Source organism: Chlorocebus sabaeus, chromosome 6 (assembly GCF_047675955.1).
Source record: "Chlorocebus sabaeus isolate Y175 chromosome 6, mChlSab1.0.hap1, whole genome shotgun sequence".
Lineage (NCBI taxonomy): Eukaryota > Metazoa > Chordata > Mammalia > Primates > Cercopithecidae > Chlorocebus > Chlorocebus sabaeus.
The window spans coordinates 46,194,274-46,216,430 of NC_132909.1; the positions used below are offsets into that span (position 1 = coordinate 46,194,274).

The following is a 22,157-nucleotide window of genomic DNA, read 5'->3' on the forward strand; positions in this document are numbered from 1 at the left end:
GCGCCACTGCATTCCAGTCTGGGCGACAGAGTGAGATTCTGTCTCCAAAAAAAAAAAAAGAAAAAGATTAGGCCGGGCGCGGTGGCTCATGCCTGGGAGGCTGAGGCAAGTGGATCACCTGAGGTCAGGAATTCAAGACCAGCCTGGCCAACACGGTGAAACCCCAGCTCTACTAAAAATACCAAAAATTAGCCAGGCGTAGTGGCGGGTACCTGTAGTCTGTGGACTGTAGTCCCAGCTACTCAGGAGGCTGAGACAGGAGAATCTCTTGAACCCGGGAGGCAGAGTTTGCAGTGAGCTGAGATCGCACCATTGCACTCCAGCCTGGGCAACAGGAGCAAAACTCTGTCTCAAAAAATAAAAATAAAAATAAATTGTCTCTCCTGTGATAAGAATGTGTCAATGCAAGTTCATTCATTGTAACAAATGCACCACTTGTTAGAGTGAGGCATGTTGGTGGAGGAGGCTGTGCATGAGGGGGAGCATGAGGTAGATGGGAAATCTCTGCACTTTCCACTTAATTTTGCTGTGAACCTAAAACTACTCTAAAAAAAGAAAGCCTATTTTTAAATTTTTTATAAAAAATGTTTACCTTAAATTTAATCAAGCTTTAAGACCAAGGGTAGGCATATATACATATGTACATATAAATACATATGTATATATACACACATACACACATATATGTATATGTGTGTATACATACATATATACACATACATATATGTATATATGTGTACACGTATGTATATGTATGTGTGTATATATAAACATGTATATGTGTATGTGTGTATATATACACATGTATATGTGTATGTGTGTATATATACACATGTATATATGTGTGTGTATATATACATATGTATATATGTGAGTATGTGTGTATATATACATATGTGTATATATACACATATATAGGTATATATTTGGTAAATATATATATATTTTGGTAAAGGGCCAGATTAGAAATATTTCTGATGGCCAGGCGCCATGTAATCCCAGCACACTGCAGGGATCACTTGAGCCCAGGAGTTGCAGACCAGCCTGGGCAACATAGTGAGACCCCCTCTCTACCACAAATTTAAAAATTAGTCAGGTGTGGTGGTGCACACCTGTAGTTTCAGCTACTTGGGAGGCTGAGGCAGGAGGATCACTTGAGCTCATAATTTCAAGGCTGTAGTGACCCATGATTATACCACTTCACTCCAGCCTGGGTGACAGAGACTCTGTCTGAAAAATAAAAAAGATATTAACTAACAATTAGTAATTCTCATAGGTGTGTGTGCTTATATAGGAATATGACCTTCCTGAGACACTTGTCTGATGTATGTAGGGGTGAGGTATCTTGCTGTCCCCAGGGCCAGGATGAGGGTAAGGTCAGTTCCTGCAAATGCACAGTCAGATCCCAACTTTATATAAAATGTTGATGTTTTGTCATCATTCATTTTTAAATTCATTTTGATTTTTAAAAACATGATAATAGGCCAGGCACGGTGGCTCACGCCTGTAATCCCAGCACTTTGGGAGGCCAAGCGGGGAGCAGATCACTTGAGGTCAGGAGTTCAGGACCAGCCTGGCCAACATGGCAAAACCTCGTCTCTACAAAAAATACAAAAATTAGCTGGGCGTGGTGGCCTGTAGTCCCAGCTGCTCAGGAGGCCGAGTCAGGAGAATTGTTTGAACCCAGGAGTCAGAGGTTGCAGTGAGCCAAGATCACACCACTGCACTCTAGTCTGGGCAACAGAGCAAGACCTTGTCTCAAAAAAAAAAAAAAAAAAAAAAAATTATTTGTCTTCCAAAAAAAAAATAAAATAAGAAAATAAAAGACAATATTATTTGTCATGATTGCTGAGTAAATCACGACAATCACGATTGCTGAGTAAAGTGGTGCAATCATAGCTCTCCACAGCCTTGAGCTCCTGGGCTCAAGTGATCCTCCCACCTTAGCCTCCCAAGTAGCTTGGACTGCAGGTGTGCACCAGAATGCCCAGCTAACGAAAAAAACTTTTTTCTTTTTTTTTTTTTTGGAGAAACGGGGTCTCAAACTCCTGGGCTCAAGTGATCCTCCTGCCTTGGCCCCTCAAAATGCTGGGATTACAAGCATTGACCAGCCAACTGTCAAACTTTCTTAGCAACCAAACTCTTTCTGAAATGAATAAACACTGCAAAAACCCCCAATATAAGCAATAATTTGGTGTAGCATTTTATTAGTAAAAAGTTATTTCCAATGTCTAAATTAGGATTTACCTACAAAAGAATTGATTCTCACTGAGGCTGTTGAGATGGACGTAGACATTTAAAATCAGAATTTGTAGATGAAATCTTAGTTGGTCTCAACATCCACTTTATTTCTGCATTGGGTAAGCCCTTGATTTACAGAAAAGCAGTGGCAAAGAGTAGCTAATTTTTTCAGGGGCTCCCTTCACAATTTAAGTGGGCTCTTCAGTTAAATGAAAATGGCAGAAGAATCCTAAATTATTAGGTTGGTGCAAAATTAATTGTGGTTTTTGCCATTACTTTTTTTTTTGGAGACAGAATCTCACTCTGTCACTCATGCTGGAGTATAGTGGTGTGATCTCGGCTCACTGCAACCCCCGCCTCCCAGGTTCAAGTCATTCTCCTGCCTCAGCCTCCCAAGTAGCTGGAATTACAGGTGTACGCCACCACACCAGGCTAATTTTTGTATTTTTAGTAGAGACAGGGTTTCACCATGCTGACCAGGCTGCTCTTGAACACCTGGCCTCAAGTGATCCACCCGCCTCGGTCTCCCAAAGTGCTGGGATTACAGGCATGAGTCACCGAGGCTTTTGCCATTATTATTATTATTATCATCATCATTATTATTATGAGATGGAGTCTTGCTCTGTCACACAGGCTGGAGTGCAGTGGCATGATCTCGGCTCACTGCACCCTCCACCTCCTGGTTCAAGCAATTCTCCTGCCTCAGCCTCCTGAGTAACTGAGATTACAGGCCCCCACCACCACGCCTGGCTAATTTTTGTAATTTTAGTAGAGATAGGGTTTCACCATGCTGTCCAGGCTGGTCTCAAACTCCTGACCTCAGGTGATCTACCTGCCTCGGCCTTCCAAAGTGCTGGGACCACAGGCGTGAGCCACTGTGCCCGGCCGGTTTTTGCCATTATTTTTAATATTTTTAATGGCAAAAGCCACAATTACTTTTTGCACCAACCTTAGTAATCTTTAACACCTGAAAAGCTGCTGCCCAATATATCCAAGCATACATCTTAAAATTACAGTTTAAAATATTTTTAAATGAAATTTGACGCTAACATTTGCAGAATTGCCAAAACCTGCCTTGGAAACCTGGTTTGGAAGACGAATGAATGAGATAGCAGTAGGGTCTTGTTCAGCTCAAAAGCCTCTGTTTCTAAGGTTGCTTTTATTGAGACTCTGTCAGGAATTCCACGGAGCGGAGAAGGAATGGCCACCTTGAAGATTTAGACTCTCCTAGCATTAAAGTAAAAGCCTGAGAAGACTGAGAAGGGCTTTTAGAAGGCTGTGGGCAAAGAAGGATCCACTTAAGTGGAATGAAAACAGTTTGACTGTTGAACTTGCACAAAGCAGATGGTTCAAAAGCAAAGCAGGGAGATAGCAGCAGCTCTTTCTCCTTCCAAGAGCCTCCAGTTTTTAAGATTAAAAACCCACATCTTTATCCCAAAAGTTTGGGAGCCAGGGAATAGAGAAGGACGAACTATAACATGTCGATTGTTTTACTGCCAGCTTGAGTTCTGAAGTCAGCTCATTCACCAAAGACGCACACACCAAATGCGCTATAGATACAAATGGAACCAATCGCCAACTTTAAACGTCAGAATATTTTTGCATAAAAGTCTGGATTTCTGGCTTTGTTTATTACAACTGGAAGCACTGACAGCAGTGGGCTGGTTTGGTCATGGCGATTCTGGGCTAGAGTCAGGCTGCTCATACCCACCCTAGACACAATCTCTGCCTTCCACATGTCCAGTCTCCATCTCTCCCTGCTGCTCACCCAACTGCATGGAAGTATCTAGATTAGTCACTAGCTCCTGGGAGCATTTGAGTGTGGTGCCTGTGGAAGAGATGGTTGTGCTCTAGAGACTGAAATTGGAGTGAGGTCTAACAGGAGTGGGACAGATGGCTCGCTCTCAGAGCTCTTGCACCTTGAATTGTGACCTGAATCAAATCATAACTACTTCTACAAGGCTCAGTTTCATTTGTAAAATAGATGCAGAAACCCCTGCCCTCCCTAAAGTGTGGGTTGTGATGAGGATCAGATGACAGCATCTAAAGCTTTATAACCTGTGAAGTTCGGCAGTCCACATCAGTGGTTTGCTATATCTCACATTCATCTATTCCCCCTTCATCTGGTACCAGAACCCGAATTTGCATCTCAGGAATAATCTCTTCTATTCTCAGTTCCAGTGGTAGACATTGGGTCAGTCCAGCCAATTAGAGCTCTGCATTCTCCCCGATATAACAATCGGTTTAGGGCTAGGCGTATGGGCCAATTGGGACCAATAGAGTTGAGGCTAGGACTGTTGGGAAAGAGAAGCTCTCTTTTCTATTGAAATTGGAGACAGCAGCATATTGGCTACCATGTTGCTAACCTGAGGGTGGCAAGTCTGAGAATGAAAATGAAAAAGAGAAAAGAAGAATGGAAAGATGAGAAGAGGCAAGGTCTGGGTCACATAATCTGAAGCCATGGGTCCAGATATACACCAGTAAACATATTCTTTTTGCTTTAACCAGATTAAATGGGGCTAACTCATTGGAGCCCCACACCCCCACCGGGTTTATTTTTTGTTTTGTTTTGTTGTTGTTTTTTTTACACTATCAGGCAGACTTGTGACCATTTGTTTGATTTTGTTTCATTTCCCTGGGCACTCTCTGACTCCAAGTCCTGGGGAGCTCCCGAAGCTGCCACTAGTTCCTCTCTCTGCCTGGATTTGACCATCCACACTGCCTTCTTGAAGTTCCTGAGAGGGTCCTGCTGCGAGGCTCTTGCTGAAAGGCACTGGAAACGCTCTCGGATCAGATAACCATGCCTGGTGGGGGCAATGAAGCCACTAGTGGTTGGGATGATTCTGTTTACCACAGCATGGACAAACTGGACTGTCAGCAGGGTGCCTGTAAGGGTGAAGAGAAGGACACACATGAGAAAAATGGGGTGTAGAGGTCCTCTATGCCCTCTACTAACTTTGGCATGACATTTATTATGCCAAAGAGTCCCTCTTCCTTTATCTGCACAATGGGAATGATAACGGAACCTACACCTACCCAGGGTGATTTTTAAGATTGAAAGTCACCATGCAGGTCATGTGTTTAGTGTAGGTTTTTGGCCCAGAGTGAGCTCAGTAAATATTATTGTTGAAGGAGGAGAAGAAAGAGAGGTTGTGAACTGGCCCAGGATGGGCTTTTAAAGCCACAATCCTCAACCTTCAGCTTCTGAGCCATCTGTAACTTTATGTCAGTTATATATATATCTTTGCTACAGCATATTATACTACAATGTATTATAGTGTTATAGTTTACTATGTATCAGATTACAGTGTATTCTACTACAATGTTATTAGGGTCCACCTGATATTTATTCAGCCACTTACTTGTTTTGTGACCTTGGGCAAGTCTCCTAACCTCTGATCCTCAGTTTCTTCATTGTCAAACAAGGATAGCAATGATACTTATCTTCTATCAGTGTCATAAGGGTTCAAAGAGGTAATACACAATACATGCCTTTTCTATAGGAGACAGTGTAAGAAAGTGACAAAGGCATACTGAAATCAGGCAGATCAGCTTCAAACCTAAGCCTACTAGTTACTCCCTGTGTGCCTTTGGGCAAGTCTGCCAGCCTCTCAGAGTCTCAGTTTTTGCTCTGTAAATGGGAGTGAGCGTTGAGAGAGTTAAATGACTTAAGGACAGTACCCAGTATACAATAAATGTTAACTCATTTTTTTTTTTTTTTTTGACAGGGTCTCACTCTGTTGCCCAGGCTGGAGTGCAGTGGTGCTATCATGGCTCACTGCAACCTCAATCTCCAATGCCTCGACCTCCCATGATCACTTTATCCTCCTGAGTAGCCGGGACTACAAGCATGTACCACCATGCCTGGATAATTTTTATTTTTTATTTTTTGTTTTGTAGAGACAGTCTTGCTATGTTGTCCAGATAAGTCTTGAACTCCTGGTCTCAAGCAATCCTCCTACATTCACCTCCCAAAGTGCTGGGATTGCAGTCTTGAGCCACTGCACCCAGCCAATGTTAACTCTTGCTAAGACCTTAGCATAATACTGAACAGACCAAGAGACATGGTGTTTTCAAAGTGGTTGGTGTTAAAACAGGCTGCTTCTGGCCAGGTGTGGTGGCTCACACCTCTAATTCCAGCACTTTGGGAGGCTGAGGTGGGAGGATCACCTGAGGTCAGGAGTTCAAGACCAGCTTGGCCAACATGGTGAAACCCCTTCTCTACTCAAAATACAAAAATTAGCTGGGTGTGGTGGTGGGTGCCTGTAATCCCAGCTACTCGGGAGGCTGAGGCAGGAGAATTGCTTGAACCTGGGAGACAGAGACTGCAGTGAGCTGAGACTGCACTACTGCACTCCAGTCTGGGCGACAAAGCGAGACTCCGTCTGAAAAACACAAAACAAAAATCAAAAACAGGCTGCTTCTAACGTCTATAAGGCCTGGGGGCAAAGAATGAAATAAGACTCACATCCTAGAAGATAAAATATATAAACATTGCAATTCTAGGGAATAAACGATTAAATAGAATATGCTGTGTCCTCTTATATTGATGAAGGAACCTTCACAAACACATGGAAGGTTTGGAACAGATAGAGAATTCTTGGGTTCCTCAGGGTTCTATGCTGGAATGTAGTGATATAACCAGCCTCCTGCTACTAGTGACTTGACCTTCTTTTCTCATTCTTCCCAGCTCCATCTCACAACCAGCTCAGACACCCAAACTCCATCCATACCACCCCATGGCTACTCCTGAGCCCAGAAGTGAATGCAGCAGGGGCACAGTCTATCCTCGGAAGGATGGCTGCATGCAGGAAGCCTGTGCAAGCCCTAACACAAACTCAAGGCTCTGTAGGGAGTTCTCGAACTCCAGAGCATGGGTCTAGAAGAGGGATTGTGGGCCCTTTGCCTTTGCCTGCAGACACCTTCCTAAAAGCTAAGGGATATAGCTAGAGGTGGCCAGAGCAGGGCCCTCTTATACCCAGGACCCAGATCAGAGCCTTTTCTCTCCAGATCGAAGCTCAATCTTGCCCTAAAAGCAAAATGACTCACCGTCCAGCACACTCCAAACAAGTATAGAGCGATCCTTTAAGCCCACGTACACATACTTGTCATCCTTGGAGAAGCAAGCACATTGGACCCCTCTGCAGTAAGAACTCTGTTGAAAACAGACAAGATGATCTCTCTTTTTCTTGGGATTTTTGTTTGTGCGTGTGTGTTTGTTTGCTTGCTTGTTTTTGAGATGGAGTTTCACTCTTATTGCCTAGGCTTGAGTGCAGTGGTATGATCTCGGCTCACTGCAACCTCTGCCTCCCAGGTTCGAGAGATTCTCTTGCCTCAGCCTCCCAAGTAGCTGGGATTACAGGCATGTGCCACCACGCCTGGCTAATTTTTGTATTTTTATGAGAGATAAGGTTTCACCCTGTTGGTCAGGCTGGTCTCAAACTCCTGACCTCAAGTGATCCACCCGCCTTGGCCTCCCAAACCACTTACAGGCATGAGCCACCGTGCCTGGCCATAGGATTCAATTTCTTTTTTTGATGGGGATTCAATTTCTTAAATTATTTTGCTTATACAGATGTTAGCTATGATTGTATTTAATTAAAAGCTATGTGCTAATGCCACATGGAATCCTGGATTGGATTCTAGAATGTAGAAAAGGAAGGAATTGAAAAGCTGGTAAGATTCCAATAAAGGCTGGACGTGATAGCTCACACATGTAATCCTAGCACTTTGGGAAGCCAAGGTGGGTGGGTGAAACCCTGTCTGTACAAAAAATTTAAAAATTAGTCAGGTGCAGTGGCGTATGCCTGTAGTCCCAGTTACGTAGGAGGCTGAGGTGGAAGAATCACCTGAACCCAGGAGGCGGAGGCTGCAGTGAACTATGATCGCACCACTGTACTACAGCCTGGGTGACAGAGTAAGACCCTGCCTCAAAAAAACAAAAATAAATAAAAGTGAAAATAAAAAGATTCCCATAGGTCAACAGTTTAATTAACAGTACTGTTCACATGTTAACGTCTTCATTTTTGTTTATTAGTTTTGTTTGAGAGACAGAATCTTGCATTGTCATCCAGGCTGGAGTGCAGTGGTGAGATCATAGCTCTCTACAGCCTCGAACTCCAAGGCTCAATCGATCCTCCTGCCTCAGCCTCGTGAGTAGCTGGGGGACTACAGGCACACACCTCCATACCTGGCTAATTTTTTTTTCTAGAGATGGGATCTTGCTATGTTGCTGAGGCTGGTCTTGAAATCCTGAGCTCGAGCAATTCTCTTGCCTTGGCCTCCCAAAGTGCTGGGATTACAGGTGCGAGTCGCTGTGCCCAATCTAGACTTACAAGGCCTTTTTTTTTTTGAGACGGAGTCTCACTCTGTCACCCAGGCTGGAGTGCAGTGGCGTGATCTTAGCTCACTGAAGCCTCCACCTTCCAGGTTCCAGTGATTCTCCTGCCTCGGCCACCCACGTAGCTGGGATTACAGGCATATGCCACCATGCAGGGCTAATTTTTGTATTTTTAGTAGAGACAGGGTTTCGCCATGTTGGCTAGGCTGGTCTCCAACCTCTGGCCTCAGGTGATCCGCCTGCCTCGGCCTCCCAAAGTGCTGGGATTACAGGCTGAGGTGGACGGATCACAAGGTCAGGAGAGTGAGACCATCCTGGCTAACACAGTGAAACCCCATCTCTACCAAAAAAATACAAAAAAAATTAGCCAGGTTTGGTGGTAGGCGCGTGTAGTCCCAGCTACTCAGGAGGCTGAGGCAGGAGAATGGCTTGAACCCGGGAGGCGGAGCTTGCAGTGAGCTGAGATTGTGCCACTGCACTCCAACCTGGGCGACAGAGCGAGACTCCGTCTCAAAAAAAAAAAAAAATGAAATAGCACAGAGCCAGGATTAGGGTGAGGAGAGTGAAGCAGCACTAAGCCAGTGCAGGATTTGATCCAGTTTTTACCTATATTGCTGAGATTTTGTTCTTCATGGAATTTTGGTATTCACTTAAGATTTTTCAAAATATTGCATTAAAATATTACTTCTCGGCCAGGTGCAGTGGCTCAAACCTGTAATCCCAGCACTTTGGGAGGCCGAGGCGAGTCACTTGAGGCCAGGAGTTCAGCCTGCATGACATGGCAAAACCCTTTCTCTACTAAAAACACAAAAATTAGCTGGGTATGGTGGTGCTTACCTGTAATCCCAGCTACTTGGGAGGCTGAGGCAGGAGAGTTGCTTGAACCCAGGAGGCTGCAGTGAGCTGAGATTGCTCCACTGCATTCCAGCCTGGGTGACAGAGCAAGACTCCATCTCAAAAAAAAAAAACAAAAAAAAAACAAAAAACAAAAAAACTTCATTGCTGAGTTTTTGTTTCTTGTTTTCTTGAGATAGGCCTTGCTCTATTGCCCAGGCTAGAGAGCAGTGGCATCCGGGCTCAAGCAATCCTTCCGCCTCTGCCCTCCAAGTATCTGGATCACAGGTGCGCACCACCATGCCCAGCTAATTTTTGCATTTTTTTGTAGAGATAAGGTATCCCTATGTTGCCCAGGCTGGTCTCCAGCTCCTGGCCTCAAGTGATCCTTCTGCCTGGGCCTCCCAAAGTACTGGGTGAACCACTGCACCTGGCCTACCACTGCTGAGCTTTTTGGTACTCCTTTCAACTTTGCAGTCAGTCCAGTGGGTCATGCCTGAAATCCCAGTGCTTTGGGAAGCTGAGGCAGGAGGATCACTTGAACCCAGGAGGTTGAGGCTGCAATGAGCTATGATCGTGCCACTGCACTACAGCCTAGTGACGGTGGAGTCCCTGTCTCTTTAAAAATCAATAACGAAAACAAAATAAGACTTTGCTCCTGAGACAAATGCCTCACTTTTCTTTTTTCTTTTTTCTGAGACGGAGTGTCTGTAGTCAGGCTGGAGTGCAGCAGCGTGATCTTGGCTCACCGCAACCTCTGCCTCCCAAGTTCCGAGTAGCTGGGATTACAAGCATGCAACACCATGCCTGGCTAATTTTTGTATTTCTAGTAGAGACGGGGTTTCACCATGTTGGTCAGGCTGGTCTCGAACTCCCGATCACAGGTGATCCACTCGCCTCAGCCTCTGAAAGTGCTGGGATTACAGGCGTGAGCCACTGCACCCGACCAAGTGCCTCACTTTCTTCACCCTAGTCCCACCCTGGTCGATGGCCCATGGTGTGTGCTTAGTAAATGATGGCCATCTATCGGTTTTCCAAAGCCTGGGTCGAGCATGAACATGGGGAGGCGGTCCACGCACCGTGTAGCTCATCTCAAATTTCCACTTGCATGCCTGCAGGTCCCAGAGACGCAGCAGGGCATCCTCAGACCCGCTGACCACCAACTGCTCCTTGTGGCTGACCTCCACACAGGCAACTCGGCTCCTGTGGGCCTCCAAGGGAAACGCTTTGGAATTTGCACACTCGTAAAGAAAGAGGTCCCCGTTGGTCATGCTGTAGACCACGCGGTAGTCCGTCAGAATGACCACGCTGGAGATGGTCTCGGGCAGCTGGGTATAAAAGGTGTACTTTGGCCCATTGATGACCGGGCAGGGGTCCCCGGGGGCGATGTCCAGCACCAGGACCACGTTGTCATAGGCGATGGCCAGGCGGTCCTCGCACTTGCTCAGGGACATGCAGTGGATTGCTTTCCGGGCTTCGGGAGGGGGAATGCATATCACATCCTGCCTGGAATTCAGGGGGAACACAAGGACGACCCCCGACACGAGGCCAGTGAATAGGAGCTTGCGCTGCTCAGCAACCTCCAGACACCTGACCTCACTGGAGGTGTCCAGGGAATCTTGTTCCTCGCCTGCCAGGGAAGAAAAATGAGAATGACTCACACTGAGAGTGAATCACAGTGGCCCTGCTTCCCTGGTGTTTTTTGTTTTGTTGTGTTTTGTTTTGAGATGGAGTCTCACTCTGTTGCCCAGGCTGTAGTGCAATAGCACGATCTCGGGTCACCGTAACCCCCGCCTTCCGGATTCAAGCAATCCTCCTGCCTCAGCCTCCCGAGTAGCTGGGATTATAGGTGTGTGCCACCACACCCAGCTAATTTTGTATTTTTAGTAGAGATGGGATTTCTTCATGTTGACCACACTGGTCTCGAACTCCCAACCTCAGGTGATCCTACCACCTCGGCCTTCCAAAGTGCTGGGATTAGAGGCGGGAGCCACCACACCCTGCCTGGTGTTCATAAACTTTTTTCTTTTTTCTTTGAGACAGTATTGCTCTGTCTGCCAGGCTGGAGCGCAGTGGCAAGATCGAAGCTCACTGCAGCCTCCAACTCCTAGGTTCAAGCAATTCCCCTGCCTCAGCCTCCTGAGTAGCTGGGACTACAGGCGCCCGCCACTGTGCCCTACTAATTTTTTTTTTTTTTTTTTTAAGAAGTCTGACTTTGTCCTCCAGGCTGGAGTGCAGTGGTGCAATCTCGGCTCACTGTAAACTTTGCCTCCCAGATTCCAGCAATTCTCCCACCTCAGCCTCCCAGGTAGCTGGGACTAGAGGTGCGTGCCACCACATCCAGCTTTTTTTTTTTTTTTTTTTTTTTTTTTTGTATTTTTAATAGAGACAGGGTTTCGCCATATTGGCCAGGCTGGTCTTGAACTCCTGACCTCAAGTGATCCGTCTGCCTCAGCCTCCCAAAGTGCTGGAATTACAAGCGTGAGCCATCGCACCCAGCCTATTTATGTATTTATTTATTAAGAGACCGAGTCTCGGCCGGGCGCGGTGGCTCAAGCCTGTAATCCCAGCACTTTGGGAGGCCGAGACGGGTGGATCACGAGGTCAGGAGATCGAGACCATCCTGGCTAACACGGTGAAACCCCATCTCTACTAAAAAATACAAAAAACTAGCCGGGCGAGGTGGCGGGCGCCTGTAGTCCCAGCTACTCGGGAGGCTGAGGCAGGAGAATGGCGTGAACCCGGGAGGCGGAGCTTGCAGTGAGCCGAGATCTGGTCACTGCACTCCAGCCCGGGTGACAGAGCAAGACTCCGTCTCAAAAAAAAAAAAAAGAGACGGAGTCTCGCTCTGTTGCCCAGGCTGGAGTGCAGTGGAGCGATCATGGCTCACTGCAGCCTCAACCTCCCAGGCTCAAGTGATTTTCCCACCTCAGTCCCCCAAGTGACTAAGACTACAGGCTCGGGCTCCCACCTCAGCCCCCCAAGTGACTAAGACTACAGGCTCGGGCCACCATGCCCAGATAATTTTTGTAGAGACAGAATTTCACCATGTTGCCCAGGCTATTCTTGAACTCCAGGGCTCAACTGATCCTCCCACCTCGGCCTCCCAAAGTACTGGGATTACAGGCATGAGCCATCATGAATTGTCCCATCTTGAAGCAAGGGGGTCAGACTTTTGTATTCCCATATCAGGCAGTCATTGACTGGGGCCATTTCAGGGGAAGTGGTCACATCCCCCTGCCATTTCCAGATGAGAGGCTTCTTTCATCAGTGGGCAATTCCCAGAAGTAAAATGAAGGTGGGGGCACCCTTGGGTCTTCGATAATTGGACAGTGAGGGATTTCTGAGTTTCTCATGAACAGTACTTGGCACAGTCCTGCTGGGAGGATAGAGGTATAGAATCTCCTTGTTAATGGCGGGGCGCGGTGACTCGCACCTTAATCCAAGCACTTTGAGAGGCCGAGGTAGATGGATCACCTGAGGTCAGGAGTTTGAGACCAGTCTGACCAACATGACGAAACTCTATCTCTACCAAAATACAAAAATTAACCAGGCGTGGTGACAGGCACCTGTAATCCTAGCTACTTGGAAGGGAGGCTGAGGCACAAGAATCGCTTGAACCCAGGAGGTGGAGGTTGCAGTGAGTCAAGATCATGCCACTGCACTCCAGCCTGGGCAACAGATGGACACTGCCTCTCAAAAAAAGAAAAAAGAAAGAAAGAAAAGAAAAAGAAAAAAGAAACTCCTTGTTAATGATGAAATAATAGGAGAAAAGAATCCTGATTTTCAAGCTTATTCTCAACTTCATTCAGTCATTAACTTGGAAAACCTTTTTAGAGTAACAGCCCGCTAGGCAAAGCTCTGGGGGTTGGCAGGGAGCAAGTCAAGTGAGGTTACAATTCTCAAGGTGCTTGTTTGCTAGTTGCAGGGTGAACCAGGACCCAAGGAAATGGAGAGATGCCAGGTGCAGGCTCATGCCTGTAATCCCATCTATTCAGAAGGCTGAAGTGAGAGGATGGCTTGAGACCAGGAGTTCAAGACCAGTCTGGGCAAAAGAGTGAGACCCTCACCTCTACAAAAACATTAAAAAATTAACCAGGTGTGGTGGTGCCCACCTCTAATCCCAGCACTTTGGAAGGCTGAGGCAGGCAGATTGCTTGAACCCAGGAGGTCAAGACCACCCTGGGCAACATAGAGAGACCCTATCTCTACAAAACACACAAAATTTGGCCGGGCGCCATGGTTCATGCCTGTAATCTCAACATTTTGGGAGGCTGAGGCGGGTGAATCACTTGAGGTCAAGAGTTCGAGACCAGCCTGGACAACATGGTGAGACCCCATCTCTACTAAAAATACAAAAATTAGCCAGGCAAGGTGTTGCACACCTGTAATCTCAGCTACTCGGGAGGCTGAGGCAGGAGAATTGCTTGAACCTGGGAGGCAGAGGTTGCAGTGAACTGAGATCATGCCACTACACTCCAGCCTGGGTGATACAGCGAGACTCCATCTCAAACAAAACGACAACAACAACAACAACAAAATAATAAAAATAAATAAATATTTTTAAAAATGTAAAAGTCTCCAGGAGACAGGCATGGTGGTGCACCTGTGGTTCCAGCTACTTAGGAGGCTGAGGCGGGAAGATCGCTTGAGCCCAGGAGTTCGAGGCTGCCGTGAGCCGTCACTGTACCTCTTCACTCCAGCCTAGGCAGTAGAGTGAGCCCTGTCTCTTAAATGCAACAGAACAGCAGAAAAAGAGGCCCCAGGGAGCCTCTTTGCCCCTTTCTACCATGTGAGGACAAAGAAAAGTTGGCCATCTGTGATCCAAAAAGACAACACTCACTAGATACCGAGTTAAAAAAAAAAATTATTTTAACCCAAGACACCAAAGTTGCTGACACCTTGATCTTGGACTCCCCAGCCTCCTCCAGAAATATGATAAATAAATTTCTATTCTTTCTTTAAATTAAAAAAAAAAACAAAAAACAGAGAGACAGGGTCTCTGTTGCCCAGGCTGGAGTGCAGTGGCACTATCATAGCTCACTGTAGCCTTGAACTCCCCAGCTCAAGAAATCCTCCTGCCTCAGACTCTGGAGTAACTAGGACTACAGGTGTGTACCACCAAGCCTGATACCTTTACAAATTTATTGTAGAGGTGGGGTCTCACTATGTTGCCCAGGCTGATCTCAAACTGCTGGTCTCGAACTTCTGGCCTCAAGTGATCCTCTCTCCTCAGTCTCCCAAAGTGCTGGGATTACAGGCATGAGCCACAACACCTGGCCCCATTTGCTGTTCTTGCTAAGCCAGCCAATCCATGGCATCCTGTTATAGTGGCCACATTGACTAAGACTGGTGCTGTGCCTCTTCCAGGGCTCCCCATGGAATGAGGCTGAGGGGGACTTTAGCTGAACCTGCATTCTAGCCCAACCCTTTCCCCCGCCAGCCCTGTTTTCTCATCCCCCTCTGGGGTTCTCCTGGAAACACCCCTCAATACATCACTTGTGCAAATATCCTCATCACAGACCCAGCTTCTAGGTAACCTGAATTAAAACAGGCCAAACAAAAACAACCAGATTACCAACTACCTTATGCAGAAAATGTATAAAATGAAATCCTGTTTTTGAACAGCTTACTTTATTATTTTTTTTTTCTCAGGGAGTGCAGTCTCACTCTGTTGCCGAGGCTGGAGTGCAGTGGCATGATCTTGGCTCACTGCAGCCTCCGCCTCCCAGGTTCAAGCAATTCTCCTGCCTCAGCCTCCCCAGTAGCTGGGATTACAGGCATGCACCACCAAGCCCAGATAATTTTTTTTTTTTTTTTTTAGTAGAGATGGGGTTTTGCCATGTTGGCCAGGCTGGTCTCCAACTCCTGACCTCAAATGATCCACCCACCTCAGCCTCTCAAAGTGCTGGGATTACAAGTGTGAGGCACCATGCCCAGCCATGACTAGCTACTTTCCACTTGATTGAAGTTATAGGTGTGTTATGCACTGAAGATTTGTGTTCCCCCACCACCAAATTCCTATGTCAAAATCCTCACTCCCCATAGGATGGTATTAGGAGCTGGGGCCTGTCTAAGTCTGTTGGTGTTGCTATGAAGGACTACCTGAGGCTGGGTAATTGACATGGTTAGGCTGTGTCCCCACCCAAATCTCATTTTGAATTGTAATAATTCCCATGGGTCAAGACCGAGGCCAGGTGGAGATAACTGAATCATGGAGGCAGTCTCCCCCATACTGTTCTCATGGTAGTGAGTAAGTCTCATGAGATCTGATGGTTTTGTAAAGGGCAGTTCCCCTGCACACGTTCTCTTGCCCGCTGCCATGTAAGACGTGACTTTGCTCCTCATTTGCCTTCTGCCGTGATTGTGAGGACTTCCCAGCCATGTGGAACTGTGAATCCATTAAACCTCTTTCCTTTACAGATTACCCAGTCTCAGGTATGTCTTTTTTACTTTATTTTATTTTATTTTATTTTATTTATTTTTGAGACAGAGTCTTACTCTTGCCCAGGCTGGAGTGCAGTGGCAAGATCTTGGCTCACTGCAACCGCCATCTCCCAGGTTCAAGCGATTTCCGGCTAATTTTTGGAATTTTAGTAGAGACAGGGTTTCACCATGTTGGCCAGGATGGTCTCAAACTCCTGAACTCAAATGATCAGCCTACCTTGGCCTCCCAAAGTGCTAGGATTACAGGCATGAGCCACCATGCCCGGCTTCAGGTATGTCTTTATTAGCAGTATGAGAACAGACTAATACAGTAATGCATAATTATGAATAAGAGGTGTATATGGCTCATTGTTCTGCAGGCTGTACAGGAAGCATGATGCCAGACTTTGCTTCTGGTGAGGGCCCCAGGCTGCTGCTTCTTAATACGAAAGGTGAAGGGGGACTGGGGTGTGCAGAGGTCATATGGCCAGAGGAAGCAAGAGAGAGGGAAGTGCCAGCTTCCTTTTTCTTTTCTTTTTTTTTTTTTTTTAATTGAGATAGGGTCTTGCTCTGTCATCTAGGCTGGAATGCAGCGGTGCAATCACAGTTCACTACAGCCTCAAATTCCTGGGCTCAAGCAATCCTCCTGCCTCTGTCTCTCTAGTAGCTGAGACTATAGGTGAATATCACCATGCCCAGCTAATTATTTTTATTTTTGTTTATTTATTTATTTATTTTTGAGACAGAGTCTTGCTCTGTCACCCAGGTTGGAGTGCCATGGCGCTCACTGCAACCTCTGCCTGCTGGATTCAAGTGATTATCCTGCCTCAGCCTCCTGAGCAGCTGGGATTACAGGTGCCTGCCACTACGCCCGGCTAATTTTTGTATTTTTAGTAGAGATAGGGCTTCACCATGTTGGCCAGGCTAGTCTTGAACTCCTGACCTTGTGATCCACCCACCTCGGCCTCCCAAAGTGCTGGGACTATAGGCGTGAGCCATCATGCCCGGCCATTATTTTTATTTTTATTGCGACAGGGTTCATGTTGCCCCGGCTGGTCTCGAACTCCTGGCCTCAAGCAATCTTCCTGTTTCTGCCTCCTGAGTAGCTGGGGTCAGGTTCTTTTTAACAACCTCATGAGAACTAACAGAGTAGGAACTGACTCACCACCACCACTGCCTCACCAGGAGAGGGCATTAACCTATTCACGAGGGATGTGTCCTTATGACTCAGACACCTCCCATGAGGCCTCCCTCCAACACTGGGGATTACATTTCTTTTTTTATTGTTGTTTTGTTGTGAAACAGGGTCTTGTTCTGTCGTCCAGGCTGGCGTGCAGTGGCACTATCTCAGTTCACTGCAACTTCTGCCTCCTGGGCTCAAAATGATCCCACCACCACAGCCCCCCAAGTAGTTTGGACTACAGACATGTGCCACTACACCCAACTAATTTTTGTCTTTCATGTAGAGATGTCTGGTCTCAAACTCCTGAGCTCAAGTGATCCACCCACCTCAGCCAACCCAAAGTGCTGGGATCACAGGTGTGAGTCACTGTGCTGTGCCTAGCTTTTTTTTTTTTTTTTTTTTTTTTTGAGACGGAGTCTCGCTCTGTCGCCCAGGCTGGAGTGCAGTGGCCGGATCTCAGCTCACTGCAAGCTCTGCCTCCCGGGTTCCCGCCATTCTCCTGCCTCAGCCTCCCGAGTAGCTGGGACTACAGGCGCCCGCCACCTCGCCCAGCTAGTTTTTTGTATTTTTTAGTAGAGATGGGGTTTCACCGTGTTAGCCAGGATGGTCTCGATCTCCTGACCTTGTGATCCGCCCGCCTCGGCCTCCCAAAGTGCTGGGATTACAGGCTTGAGCCACCGCGCCCGGCCTTTTTTTTTTTTTTTTTTTTTTTTTTTTTACAGACAGGATCTCACTCTGTCACCCAGGTTGGGGTGCAGTAGTGTGATCATGGCTCACTGTAACCTCAACTTTCCAGGCTCAAGCTATCCTCCCACCTCAGCCCCCCAAATAGCTAGAACAACAAGCACATGCCATCCACCACATCCAGCTAAGTTTTTTTTTTTTTTTTTTTGAGACAGAGTTTTATTCTTGTTGCCCAGGCTGGAGTGCAAAGGCGTGATCTTGGCTCACCGCAACCTCCACCTCCCAGGTTCAAGCTATTCTTCTGCCTCCGCCTCCCGAGTAGCTGGGATTACAGGCATGCGCCGCCACACCCGGCTAATTTTATCTTTTTTTGGTGGAGATGGGTTTTCTCCATGTTGGTCAGGCTGGTCTCAAACTCCTGACCTCAGGTGATCCACCTGCCTTGGCCTCCCAAAGTGCTGGGATTAGAGACATGAAACACTGTGACTGGCCACATCCAGCTAATTTTTAAATTTTTAGTAGAAATGGTGTCCTCTCATGTTGCCCAGGCTGGTCTTGAACCCTGAGCTCAAGCAATCCTTCTGCCTCTGCCTCCCAAAGTGCTGTGATTATAGGTTTAAGCCACCATGCCCAGCCGGATATTAAATATCAATGTCAGGTTTGTAGGGCCAAACCTCCCAACTGTAGCAGAGTGACAGGGAAGTGATTAGATCATGAATGTGGAGCATTTGTGATAGGATTAGTACCCTTATAAGAAGAGACACTAGCCGGGCGCGGTGGCTCAAGCCTGTAATCCCAGCACTTTGGGAGGCCAAGATGGGCGGATCACGAGGTCAGGAGATCGAGACCATTCTGGCTAACATGGTGAAACCCCGTCTCTACTAAAAAATACAAAAAACTAGCCGGGCGAAGTGGCGGGTGCCTGTAGTCCCAGCTACTCGGGAGGCTGAGGCAGGAGAATGGCTAAACCCGGGAGCGGAGCTTGCAGTGAGCTGAGATCCGGCCACTGCACTCCAACCTGGGCGACAGAGCAAGACTCCGTCTCAAAAAAAAAAAAAAAAAAAAAGAGAGACGAGATTTCTCTCTCTCTCTGGGGACACATCAAGAAGATGGCCATCTGTGAATCAGGAGACAGGTCCTCACCAGACACCAGATCTGCTCGCACTTTGATCTGGAACCTCCCGGTCTCCAGAATGTTGAGGAATCATGTTTCTTGCTTATGCCGCCCAGTCTATGGGGATAATTTCTTTTATTTTATTTTTTTGAGACAGAGTCTTGCTCTGTTGCCCAGGCTGGAGTGCAGTGGCGTGATTTTGGCTCACTGTAGCCTTTGCCTCAAGTTCAAACAATTCTCCTGCCTCAGCCTTGCAAGTAGCTGGGAATACAGGCATGTGCCACCATGCCTGGCTAATTTTTGTGTTTTTAGTAGAGACAGGGTTTTGCCACGTTGGCCAGGCTGGTCTCAAACTCCCGACCTCAGGTGATCCACCCGCCTAGGCCTCCCAAAGCCATGGGATTACAAGCCTGAGCCACGGGGCCAGCCTGTGGGGATGATTTGTTACAGCAGCCTAAACTGAGACAGATGGCTCCAAGCCTTACCCACAAAAATGACCATACTTATACCTTACCAACCTTCTGCCAGGTCCCAAATAGTGACTTTGTTTTTGTCCCCAATTTTGGGGAAGTAGACGTAGCTTCCATTGTGGGACACTGCAGTGAGGCCAGTGCGGTCCAGAAATGGCGCAGGGACCCGGGACCTATGAGCGTTGCTGAGATCCCAGACTTTGAAAGATGAGGACTGCAGGGAAGCAGACGCCACCAAAGCCCCACCGCGGGCCAGCAGGTTCACTGGGGCCCCGACGCCTTCCAGGATGTCCAGCAGGGTCCCCTGTTCTGACAGACTCCACACCTGAGGAAGCAGAACAGGAGGGCAGATCTGACGTCTTCTGTGGACAACCGTAGTTCAGAAACGCGCTTCAGCCCACTGGGCTGGGCACGGTGGCTCATGCCTGTAATCCCAACATTCTGGGAAGCTGAGGCAGGTGGATCACCTGAGGTCGGGAGTTCGAGACCAGCCTGACCAACATGGAGAAACCCCATCTCTACTAAAAATACAAAAAATTAGCTAGGCGTGGTGGTACAAGCCTGTACTCCCAGCTACTCAGGAGGCTGAGGCAGGAGAATCGCTTGAGCCTGGGAGGTGGAGGTTGCAATGAGCCAAGATTGTGCCATTGCACTCCAGCCTGGGCAACAAGAGCGAAACTCTGTCTCAAAATAAATAAATAAAAATAAAAATAAATAAATAGGCTGGGCGCAGTGGCTGTAATTGCCTGTAATCCTAGCACTTTGGGAGGCCGAGGCGGGCAGATCACAAGGTCAGGAGATTGAGACCATCCTGGCCAACATGGTGTAACCCCATCTCTACTAAAAATACAAAATCAGCCAAGTGTGATGGTACACGCCTGTAATCCCAGCTACTTGGGAGGCTGAGGCAGGAGACTCGCTTGAACCTGGGAGGCAGAGATTGCAGTGAGCTGACATTGCACCACTGCACTTCAGCCTGGTGACGGAGTGAGACTCCATCAAAATAAAAATAAAAATAAAAATAAAAATAAAATAAGAAAATAAGTAGTACACTTCAGCCCACTCATATACCTAAGGTGAATTTTCAGGCTGTAGTTCAAGGGCCTTCACATCTTCCCATTCCTTTACCTTCCTCAGGCTTGAACCCAGCAGCTTCCAAAGCAGTTATCAAAGTGTGTTCCGGGGAACCCCTGGAGGGTGCCCTGCAAACCTTTTTTAGAGGGTGCCCTGTAAATCTTTTTTAGAGGGTCTGGAAGCTCAAAACTTTTAATGTTTTTTATTTATTATTATTATTATTATTTTATTCTAGCCAGGCACAGTGGTTCACGCCTGCAATCCCAGCACTTTGGGAGGCCAAGGTGGTTGATCACCTGAGGTCAGGAGTTCGAGACCAGCCTAGCCAACATGGTGAAAATACAAAATTAACTACTAAAAATACAAAAATTAACCAGGCATGGTGGTGGGTGCCTGTAATCCCAGCTACTCGCGAGACTGAGGCAGGAGAATTGCTTGAACCCAGGAGGTAGAGGTTGCAGTGAGCTGAGATCACACCACACTGCCCTCTAGCCTGGGCGACTGAGCTAGACTTGATCTCAAAAAATAAAAAGAAGATTATTCTTATTTTTGGGGGGATAGGTTCTTGTTTTGTCACCCAGGCTGAAGTGCAGTGGCGTAATCACAGCTCACTGCAGCCTCTACCTCCCGGGCTCATGTGATCCTCCCACCTCAGCCACTTGAGTAGCTAGGACTACAGGCACGTGCCACGATGCCCAGCTAATTTTTGTGTTTTTTTGTAGAGACTGGGTCTCGCTATGTTGCCCAGGCTGGTCTTGAACTCCTGGGCCCAAGTGATCCACCTGCCTTGGCCTTCCAAAGTACTGGAATGACAGGTGTGAGCCACTGCGCACAGTCTATTTGTCAATTTATTTAAAACTGGAAAAAAATAGCTCATAAGAAGGAAGGGGAAAAAAAGAGAGAACTTCAAGGGGCCTGAGACTAAAACACTGAAGATCCGCTGTTTCACCATCTACTTTTCTCGCCAGCTTGGACAACTTTGAACTTAAATTGAGAATTTTCCTCCCCTACAACCCTGCTCCACTTTGAAGGCCTAAATCTGCCCCCAAGGTTTCAGGATCATTTTGGGAATGTTACCTCCTTTGTTGAACATTTCGGTAATTCCCAACCAGGTCTGCCACTGGGGCGGAGGATACGCCCCCATATCCTCCCAGTGAACTCACCTATTTTGCCTGCACTCGTTTTTGTGGGTGTCTGTATTTTGCAGCCAAAAATCCCCAAAGAATCACATTGTCTATTCCCGAGGCGGAGGTGAGGGTGATCTCCCCTCACCTGAATGAGCGCATCCAGGGACCCTGTGACGATCAGGTTGTTCTCAGGACCGAAAACAGCCGTCTCCACCATGTCTTCATGTTCCAGATCCGTGGCCATGAACCGGCGAAAGCCTCTCGAGTCCGCCAAGAATATCCGCACTGATCTTCCGAAGCCTGAAACGGCAGGAACTGGGGTTACACCTCTCATGCCTGGAGGGGGTTGAGGGTCATTCCTTCCATCAACAGAGGCATTTTGGAGGCTGGGTGTGGTGGTTCATGCCTGTCATCCCAGCACTTTGGGACGCCAAAGGGGGCAGATCACTCGAGGTCAGGAGTTCGAGATCAGCCTGGCCAACATGGTGAACCCCAATGTTTCATGTATTTTACTCTCTACCTAAAATACAAAAATTAGCCAGGTGTGGTGGCGCATGCCTGTAATCCCAGCTACTCAGGAGGCTGAGGCAGGAGAATTGCTTGAGCCCAGGAGGCAGAGGCTGCAGTGAGCTGAGATTGCACCACTGCATTCCAGCCTGGGCAA

The 22,157-nt window shown here is 47.3% G+C and overlaps 1 protein-coding gene across 1 annotated transcript in view; it reads right to left on the reverse strand.

Annotated features, from left to right (window-relative positions):
• Window positions 1-1,806: 1,806 nt before the first annotated feature.
• The window catches only part of NWD1 (NACHT and WD repeat domain containing 1), an 81,855-nt gene continuing 61,504 nt past the window's right edge, over window positions 1,807-22,157 (reverse strand). Inside the window, 5 exon segments of the mRNA XM_073015755.1 lie at window positions 1,807-5,127; window positions 7,291-7,396; window positions 10,495-11,045; window positions 19,341-19,617; window positions 21,639-21,793. Of these exon segments, the coding sequence (XP_072871856.1) occupies window positions 4,826-5,127; window positions 7,291-7,396; window positions 10,495-11,045; window positions 19,341-19,617; window positions 21,639-21,793 (1,391 nt within the window). The 3' untranslated portion in view covers window positions 1,807-4,825.